This window comes from Mesoplodon densirostris, chromosome 3 (assembly GCF_025265405.1).
Source record: "Mesoplodon densirostris isolate mMesDen1 chromosome 3, mMesDen1 primary haplotype, whole genome shotgun sequence".
Classification (NCBI taxonomy): domain Eukaryota; kingdom Metazoa; phylum Chordata; class Mammalia; order Artiodactyla; family Ziphiidae; genus Mesoplodon; species Mesoplodon densirostris.
The window spans coordinates 153,946,978-153,956,883 of record NC_082663.1 but is presented as its reverse complement, the minus strand read 5'-3'; the positions used below and the strand labels follow the sequence as shown (position 1 = coordinate 153,956,883).

At 56.8% G+C, this 9,906-nt stretch overlaps 1 protein-coding gene across 4 annotated transcripts; it reads left to right on the top strand.

Moving 5' to 3' along the window:
- Positions 1-1,530: 1,530 nt before the first annotated feature.
- Positions 1,531-9,221, top strand: SNCB (synuclein beta). Of its 4 annotated transcripts, none has more exons than XM_060092450.1 (5): positions 1,531-1,651; positions 4,487-4,528; positions 4,739-4,857; positions 8,761-8,832; positions 9,189-9,221. In XM_060092450.1, exons 1-5 carry the CDS (start codon positions 1,531-1,533, stop codon positions 9,219-9,221), a joined length of 387 nt encoding a protein of 128 aa, XP_059948433.1. The 4 variants fall into 4 exon arrangements, with proteins under 4 accessions (XP_059948433.1, XP_059948432.1, XP_059948434.1 ...); XM_060092449.1 differs by having other exon boundaries at positions 8,743-8,832; XM_060092451.1 differs by lacking the exon at positions 4,487-4,528 and having other exon boundaries at positions 8,743-8,832.
- Positions 9,222-9,906: the final 685 nt, after the last annotated feature.

The window sequence follows — 9,906 nt, the reverse complement described above, 5'->3', positions numbered from 1 at the left end:
CTTCTCACAAAGACCTCCCCTGACCCGTTGGTCTCAAGTGCCCCTCCTCTAGTAACTCTGGTTCATCTCCATTTCATCATCTTCATGACACTTCTCAGAAGCTGAAATAACCTTGTTTGGTTTAAGTGTTGACGTTTATTTTCTGTCCTGTGACCCGTCTCTGCACACACAGAAACTCACCACTGTAAACTTCGAAGAGCAAGGAACCTTGTTTTCCTTTTCCGCTGTCTCCAGCCTCAAACCTGCCTGGCACCTAAGCGCTCAATAATCGTTCATTGAATGAACCATCCGTATTTTACAGAAGAGGAAACTGACATTCAGAAAGGAGAGCTGAGTAGCCCAAGGTCCCACAGTTAATAAAACCACAGCTGAGATCCAAACAGGTCTGAACTCTAAAACCTACTGCACTTGCCTACTCTCAGCACACCGCATTTTCTCCCTCACCAGACTAGACTCTTGGGGGCAGGACGTGAGTCTGACAAAGCTCCGGGTTCCCCAGCGGCGTGTCCCGGGCCCGCCCCGTGAGGCTAGCGGGCTCCGCGGAGATGTCACCCTCCCCGCCCCCTGTCAGTCAGGCCGAGGGGTGGCGCGGCCGCCAGTGGGGGCGCTGAGCTCAGAGCTGCCGCAGCGCCCCAGCCAAAGCAGAAGCGCGCGAGCGAGCAGGGCGCTAGGAGCGAGCGGTGGTTGGCGACGCACCCAAGGCCAGGGCACTACTGCGCCCCGGCTCAGGGCTCGCGCCCCGCCTGCTGCAGACCAAGCTGAGCGCCTGGACACGGCCCGATCCCCCAACGGCCCCGAGCCCACCCCAGCCCATCCTAGCCGAGGCCCTGCATCCGCCTGCCGCTGCTGCAGCCGCAGCCACAGCCGCAGCTCCATCCCCAGCCCGGAACCCGCATCCAGGTGAGGCGGCCGCGCTCCGGGCGCCCGGGCTGAGGAAAGGGCTGGGAATGGAGAGGGAACTGGATGGGATGGGGAAGGGGCTGGAGAACGGAAAGAGGACGCCGGTGGGTGCGTGTCAGTGTGCGCCCCGGGATATGTGTCTCTGTTGCTCGGTGTTTACAACTGCCTGGGTGGCCGTGTGGACCTTCGTCCGCGGCCGTGTACCCCGTGTGTGTCAGAGTGTCCGTGCGCGTTTGAACGCCTGCATGTCCTGTGTGTGCACGTGAGCGTGTCCATGGAGTATGTTTGTGTGCATGGCCGTGTGACTCTGTCGTGTGTGTACAGACAGGCCCCGGGGCTTCGCGCCTTGCCCAGCGCTCCGGTTCCGCGGGGCTGCAGGTTGCAGGGCCCCGGATAACCGAGGCGGTGGCCTCTCTTGCTTCCCCGGTTTCAAGGACGCTAGGACTCGCTGCGGCCCTGTGGCCTAGCGCTGGGGAGGGGGTAAGGCGGGAGGGGGTTCCGGGCCCGGAAGGGCGCCTTCGGTCTCAGGAGGGAGGGGAGGGGCCACCAGCGTCCCTCCAGAAGGGCTGGGGTGAGAATGAGGGGTCAGCACATCCGTGCCCATGTGTTCGCCCTCCTCAGGCCGCCAGGATGGACGTGTTCATGAAGGGCCTGTCCATGGCCAAGGAGGGCGTCGTGGCCGCCGCGGAGAAAACCAAGCAGGGGGTCACCGAGGCCGCGGAGAAGACCAAGGAGGGTGTCCTCTACGTTGGTGGGCGAGGGGCGGGGCTTCCGGGGTGCAGGGGTTTGGGTGTCCTCCGAGGGAGTGGAGCCGAGGTCCTTAGAAGGAGGGAGTGGGGGGTCTGGGAGGGAGAATATGAGTCAGCAGATGGGGCCGGGTCAGCAGTGGTCACTGAAGGCATAGCCAGCGATGGAACCTGGGCCAGTGATGAGACCGACTGGAGGGGGAATGGGGGAAAGGTTGGTGAGGGTGGGGTTCAGCTGAAAGTCCAGGGACCAATGTGGGGATCAAAGGAGACAGCCTTCTTTTCCTTATTCATCCCATTATTAATAGTTACCTGGTGCTGAGCCCTTGCTCTCTGCCAAGTACCCTGTGAAATACATCCATAACATCTATTACCTCATTTAATGCTCCCTGCCCATCCACAGACCAGGGAAACTGGGGCTTCCCAGAGGTTTAACTATCTTGGTCAAGGTCACAGCTTGATAAAACCCGAAGCTGGAGTTTGAGCCAAGCTTTATGGACTCCAAAATGCCCCCTCCCCTTGCTGTGCTCCCCCCCGTATTGCTGGGGCTCCCTCCCAGCCCTCCTCTCCAGCTACTTCCACCTCTGAATCGCTCTCTGGGTCTCCCTCCTCCCAGCGGTTCCACCACTGGCATCTTTCCTCTGGGTGCACCCTCCTTGCAGCTGCCAGCTGTCATCAGGAGAAAGGCCAAGTGGTTAAAATGTCTCACCCTCAGTGGGAAAAAAGAGGGAGCCTGCAGGATCATTTGCATAAAGGGAGACAAGAAACTGATTGAATTCTGTCTGCTGATTCAGGGCTTTAACTTTTGTGCGGTCCGTAGAATTATCTCCTATTCAGGCTGTAGAGGGCTGGTTAACTTGCCCAGGGTTTTGGCAGACTTGGAGTTGGGATAATTCGAAAAATACTTATTGACCACCTACTATGTGCTGGTAGGTGCTGGCTCTCCTGATAGTGATGCCAAGTATTCCAGTAGTGGGATTTGACATCCAGTGGCTGGGGTTGGGGGGGCCACTTTGGTAGGGTAAACAAAGAGGGTAGCATCTGAGCTGAGCCTGAAGAATAAGGAGGTTGGAAAGGGGGTGCAGAAAAGCAGGTGCAAAGGCCCTGGAATGGGCTGAAGGACACTGGATTCGAGAGCAGAGGGCAGAAAGCAGTGGTAGGAAATGAGATCAGAAAGGTGGGCAGGAGCCAGTTCATGAGTGGCCCCTGCAGGCCTGGGCAAAGCATGATTATAATTGCCATGACAGACTGTAAGCCAGGGACCGACAGGATCTGACTTCAGTATGGAAAGGTCCCTCAGGCCTCTGGGGACAGAACAAATTGCAGGGAGGCCCGCTGGGAGGTAACATAGTCAGTCGCCAGATGAGGGTGGTCGGGGCTAGGGCGGAGGTGACGGAGACTGGGAGAAGGCTTGAGCCCACACCTGCTGAATCCCAGCTCTGGCCTGCCTCTTCCCTCCTCCCTTCTCCCTCAGCCCCTTCACTCCTGTGGACCCCTGGCACCCCCGACACTGTGTCCTTGCTAACAGACTCGGCCCCTCCCTTTCCCCTTAGATGGGCACCTCCTGCTCCTCCCCCTGACCGGGAACTCCTGATGGCCCCCAGTTCTTACTCATCAAAGCCTCAGCTCCCTGTAGTCTAGCATTCAACGTGCTTTGTGGCCCCGCCTCAGTTTCCATTGCTTCGAACACACAGACCCTGTCGATGTGCTCCGCGCAGGCCCTGAAAACACACCTCTCTATGCCTTGCCCACATGGTTCCCTGTGCCTGGAACCCCCTCCTCAGTCTCCTTTCTGCATATCCACCTGCTCCCCATTTGTCAAGACCCAGGCAGTGCCCCCTCCCCCATCATGCACCCCCTGGAGCTGGAAGTCCTCTCCCCACTGCTTGAGGTCCAGGGCACCAACTCTGCTCTTCTCTTTCCCCCATCTGACAGTGAGCCATTGGCCTGGAACCTGAATCAGAGCAGGTGCCAACAGGCATTTGTGGGAGGAATAAATGGATGTGCATGCACAACCCCCGACCCCTGCCAGTCTCTGGGTCTAGCTGGACTTAGCCCTGAGAATCCTGTCTTCTTGCACCCTCCTCCTGCCGGCCTCAGCTGGCCCAGACACCCGTTTCTGGCTCTGTCAGTTGTTGTCTGGGTTGCCAAATCCTCAGGATGGGAGACAGCCCACTCCCCTGAGGGCACCCACCCCCCACCACCTCAGGTTAGGGTCTCTTGCCATTCCCAGTCGCTACCCTCCTGGAAAGACCCAGCCAAAGCTATGGGTGTCAGTCACCATCTTCACGTCACCCTTATACACCCATTCTGCATCTGAGACTCTCCCAACTTCGGCCAGAAGGAGGGATTTGCACTCTAGTTAGAAGAGTCTTTAGAAGAAATGCAGCGGGGAATGTTGGGATGTGAGTGTCCTCGGGTAAGATGTGGGCAGTTATGCATCAGGGGCACCAGGGACACCTTTCCAAATACAGAGCCTTTTTGCCCCGCCCCCAGTTCCACCCCCCTTCCACCCCCATCTGCTCGCATCCTGGGCAGAGGATTAAATGAACCGGCGCAGGTAGAGTGCTTTCCCAGTGCTGGCACTCAGGCAACATCCACCAGAGGTGTGGGTATCCTATCAGGTGGGGGTGGTAGGGGACAGAGGGTGGGGAGAACTGGAAGTCCTGAGGATGTAGGCATGGGGGGCACTTGTGGGATTTGGGAGCCCAAGGAGGCAGTGAAGGGCCAGGATGCCCACTGGTGACTGGGTCCCTCTGCCCACCCTGTAACCACTGTGCTTGCTGGAGTCTGTTCCCTTGGCTCAGAACCCTTACGTGTGCTCCTTTTTGTCCCCATAGGAAGCAAGACCCGAGAGGGGGTTGTACAAGGAGTGGCCTCAGGTACCAGCCCAGCCCTGCTCAGCCCTGTGTCCTCACCCTGGCCTGGGATCTGGTTGGCACACAGAGACTGGGGGGGAGGGGTGGTGGAAGAGGGCACCCCCAAGGCTTCCTGGGGGTGTGCTCCATGGGAAGGCAGGCCCTGGGACACTATGGAGGAGGGTGGCATCTATGCCTGCTTCACCCTGGCCCCCAACCCTCTCCCTGACGCAGTGGCTGAGAAAACCAAGGAGCAGGCATCTCATCTGGGAGGAGCCGTGTTCTCTGGGGCTGGGAATATCGCAGCAGCCACAGGCCTGGTGAAGAAGGAGGAATTTCCCACCGATCTGAAGGTGAGCTATCCTTCCAACACACACAACACACACACACACACACACACACAGACACGTGCCAGGCACACCCATAAACCTGCCACCAGGCTCCCTGTTCCCCCAGCCAGCCTGGGGCACAAGCCACCTTGCCTCACTTTCTGCAGGGCCCTGCTAGACGCAGCTCAGAATGAGTCTGCATGAAGCTGTGTACGGGCATGGCACTCCCCGTGACTGTGACCCAGATCTGGCTGGATACATGTATCCTGATTGTGAGAGTCATCTGGACCACTTTTGGCCTTATCCACATACGTCGCTGACTGTTCACTCATGTCTTTTCAGTCAACAAGTATTCATGCCAGAGAGGGATTGTTCTAGGGGTTACAACAGAATAGGTTCCTACATTCATGGAGCTGACACTGTAGTGGGAGAAGATACAGTAAAAAGCTAACCAGTAAGCAAGATGGTTTCAGACAGGCGTATGTGCTATGAAGAAGAGACAACAAGGGTGAGGGGATAGACAGTCAAGGGGTGAGGGGGCTACTTTAGTTGGGAAGGCTTCTCCGAGGAGGTGACCTTAGAGCTGACACCCAAGGGATGAGGCAAGCCATGTGGAAAGTATATTTCAGGCAGTAGGAAGAGCACGTGCAAGGGCCCTGAGGCAGGCATGAGCAGAAGTGGGCCATGGGGAGGGGTGAACTGTGTGTCACACATTTGTGCAGACATGTTACCCCAGGCAAGAGGTGGCGGCTACCCACGTGTGCATGAAGTCAGATACCTCATTAGGACACGCTGTAGGGTGAGAGCTGTGAGCTCTGGAGCCCCACAGAGCTGGATCTGAATCCCAACTCCACTACTTCCTGTGTGACCCTGCGCAGGTCCCATCATGTCTCTGAGCCTGATTCTTTGCCTCTAAGACAGGAGATGAGCACAAGAGGACTTTCAGGTAGATTACAGATAATGTAGCTCAGAGGTTCTCAAAAACTTAAGTGTGTATTGGATCACCGGGAGGCCAGGTTAAAATACAGACTGTTGGTCACATCCCTAGAATTTCTGATTCAGCAGGCCTGTGGGGCTTGAGAATTTGCACGTTTAACAAGTACCTGGGTGATATTGATGCTGCAGGTCCAGGGATCACACTTTGAGAACTACTGATGTAAAAAGCCTGGATGGCATAGTGAGTGCCCAGTAAGAGATGATGGCCCCACGATCACATGGTCAGCCTGTGTGTGCCCCCAAGGTCTTGTGTCACCATAGGTGTGCTAGGACAGTGCACTCTGTGGGTCTATATGATGTCTGTAGAGACACGCCTCCCATGGGGTGCTCTGTGTTGCCCACGTGTAAGTGCAAACTCTGCCTCTGTGGGGGTGGGGCTTTCTTCAGCGTGATCAGATCAGTGTGCATTCAGCATGAGGGTATCCATGCTAAGGAGACCCCACAGCACCCTCCACTCCAGACATTTTGCACAGTTGGTTCCTTCCCCTGTCTGAAAGCTGGGACCTGACTCAGAAGTTCTGGTTCAAGTCCTGTCTCTGCATTTTATCAGCTGTATGACTTCCCATTTCTTATCCTTATGTTTCCAGTGATTGCTCCCATTCACTGATCTCTTGTGTGGGTAGGCACTGTTCTAGATATTGTACATGGAGTCACTCATTGAATCTTCACAACATCCCTGGAAAGAAGGCATCACAATTAGCCCATTTTACAGATGAAGGAACTGAGGCTCAGAGAGGTAAAATGACTTGCCCAAGATCACAAATCCTGACTTCCCCCCTGAGAAGGTGGTTGGGAGGATAAGCTCAGGTTCATGTCACTGTAGTCCCTTGGTGCCAACATGGGGCCAGGCCCAGCGCTGAGAGCTGGGGTGCAGAGAAGGCAGGTCTGGGCCTGAGCTCTCAGCTCAAGGCTTGGTGGGGGCCTTGCACAGAACCATTTCTCTCAGGCTGCCTTCCTCTTACCAGCACTTGTTGACACTTCAAGCCTCCTCTCTCAAGGGAGCTCAAGATCATAGACTTACAATCCAAAGCCAGGCCTTTGGGGCCACTGGGCCCATGGAGAACCCATGCAAGCCAGGGGTGCAAGGTTCTGTCTCTACCTCCCAGTCTGCTCACATACGTTATCATGGAAGCCTCCCCATATGCATGCAAAGCAGAGACACCATCCCATTTCCCACCCGAGGCAGCTGAGATCAGAGGTCAAACGACTTACCTAATGCCAAAGAGGTAATGAATGGCCAGGCTAGGATGGTTTTTAAGTGAACTTTTTATTGAAGTACAGCATTCATGCAGAAAGCATGCAGCTCCATGAAATTTCCACAGATTCAACTCTCCCCAAGTAACCAGCACCCAGATCAAGACACAGAACATCAGCCCCTTAGAAGCCTCCCTTACACCTCCTCCCAGTCCCTACTCCCGGGGCCAAGACTAGGGTGAGAGAAGTGAGGCATCTGGGGCACAAAATTTAAGGGAGGATGCTTATTCCAGGGTCTCCTTTGCACCCCAGGCGCCTGACTCTCCTCACCTTTGTCCTGGCCCTGTCTTGCCCTGCACAGCTAATTGCTTCCTGACTTCTATCACCACAAATAAGTTGGGTGTTTTTCAGCTTCACATAAATGTTATCCTAGAGCACATGCTCTTCTTGACCTGGCTTCTTTCATTCATCAGTAAGCGTGAGAGTCAACCATGCTGTGGTGTGCACTGTGGTTCCCCATCCTTGAGGTGAAGTAACCACTGTGTAATAGGACGACAGAGCACACATCCATTCTACTGTTGTTGGACATTTGAGATGTTTCCCAATAATGTGCAGAGCTGGGATTCTTAATAGTCTGTTTCTTTCCTGGGTTCTGGTCATAGCTGGGTGACTTTGGGCAAACTAACATTTCCTCACCTCCTGGGCCTTGATGGACCCACCTGTAACTGGGGAAAGTGAGCCAGGCCAGGAGTGTAAACTCATGTGCCCACAGGGCCCATGACAGGTAATGTGAAGGAGCTGAAGCTGCCTGGATGGAGCCAGAGCAACTAGAGTGTAGAGGTGCCAGCCCTCCAGGGTCCCGTGATTCTCACCTCTGTCCAGTAGGGAGGGACAGTGGTTACATGTGGAAGTGGGAGAGGTGGTGTGCCCCTTGCCTACAGGTTCCCCCACACATGGCCTTGTGCAGCCGTGCCTGGACCTCAGGTTACTCTGAATGCCCACGTGTGCAGCCAGCTCAGTCCCATGTTTGTGCACATACATGTGCTCACCCACGGGGGACTGGCCATGTGTCTGGCAGCCCCCTATTTGCGTGCCTGCTGGTCTGCACCGGTCTGGACAGCAGATGCAGTGGGGAGGGGAGAGTCTTAGCTCACACATCCAAGCAACACCATGAGCTGTCGCTTCCAGCTTATCTTAAAATAGCAACAGCTGAAGAAACCAGGCCACACAGGGCCCTGGGGGAGGGATGGGTGGAAAGTGGCAGGGGAATGGCTCAGAGCCCCTGCTCAGCCCTGTCCCTGAGCCTCCATCTCCCTCCAGCCCAGAGGAGCCTCCAGGGTTATCTCTGGGGACCTGATACGCACACCCTCACAGAGCTGACACAAAGAGGGTAGGGATAAATGGGTGACTGAGTGTGCCATCTATCTCCCCATCCCACCCAGTCCATATGATGGAAGCACAGGAGGCTGCCACGTGCTGGGGAGAGGGGTATGAAGAGCCCTCTCCCCCTCGCCACCCCCAGCTTCAACCCATAATTGGAGAAATTTCACTCCTCCATCCCACTTCCAAGGCACTCCAAATAAACAATTTAATTAAAAATTCTGGTTGCATTGCCAACAAAGCCTAACCTTCCCCCAATCAGCCAAAAGCTTCCCAAGGTAGGAATTCGAGGGGCATCTCCAGCTCGCCTCACGGGCACTGTCTCTTCTCTGCCTGCAGCCAGAGGAAGTGGCCCAGGAAGCTGCAGAGGAGCCGCTGATTGAGCCTCTGATGGAGCCAGAAGGGGAGAGTTATGAGGAACCGCCCCAGGTGAGGGCTGTCAAGGCTGGGTGGGGCTTTGGGCATCCCCAGCTTGGGTGGGAGGTTCCTGGCAGGATAAGGTTAGGCCTGGGAGCTTCAAGCCCCCCCCCACTCCTTTCTAGAACCCAGACACCAGAGGTGGCAGCAGGGAGGGAGGACAGAGGGGGCCTAGCACTGGGCGCCAGGCACCCCTGCCCAGAACATCCCAAATGTCCCCAACTTCCAGGTTTCTCTTCTGCCCAGGGAGAGGGACATGCACTATTCCTCCTTGAAGGGGAGGGGTCTCTGGGCCGGGCCTGGCCACTTGGTCTCCAACCCCTTCCTCTTTTGCTCTTCTCCACTCCACCCCCATCCCTCTGATGCAGGAGGAGTATCGGGAGTATGAGCCAGAGGCGTAAGGGCCCAGGACGGCCCCCCACCAGCAGCACAATCCCTTCCCTGTCCCGTGCCCCGCCCCCCAGAGCCAGGGTTGTCCTACCCCTTCCCCTTAAAACACGAGATCTTCCTTCGCTCCGAGGCGCCCCCTCGGAGCCTGTGTTAGAGTCTATCTGTCTGTCCCACCTGCCCGCGTCCAACCCTGGGGCGTGGACAGGGCCGGGGCTGCGGCCACGGCTGGTAGCCTCGCCCCACCTATGTCGCCCCCTCCCCACCCCATCCCATCCCATCCAGTGTCTGCGCGGATGTAGCATGTTCGTTGTGTTTTTAAACGAGTCGGAAAGCAACGGCTCCCCTCCATCCCCGACAGAGGCTCTCTGAGGGGTCCCGGGAAGCCCCAGAACGCCCCCACCCCGCATTCCCACATCGACCCCAAGAACCTTTTTTTTTTTTTTTAACCAAAACCAGGAGCCAGGCTGTGCCATGCCCCTCCCCCAGCCGGCCCGGTCCGAGCGCGGGCGTCGTGTGTCGTGATTGTGGCATGGAGAGTCCCCCACCCCCGTGTGAGTGTGTCCCGGGCGGGCGGGCCCGGCCGCCCCCCGGGTGTCCATGAATAAAGCCAATCTGTCTGTAGCAGGCGCCGCACGGGCAGGGCTGGGCTGGGCTGGGCGCCGGACGGGGACGACCGACAGGCTTCCACGTCCCAGC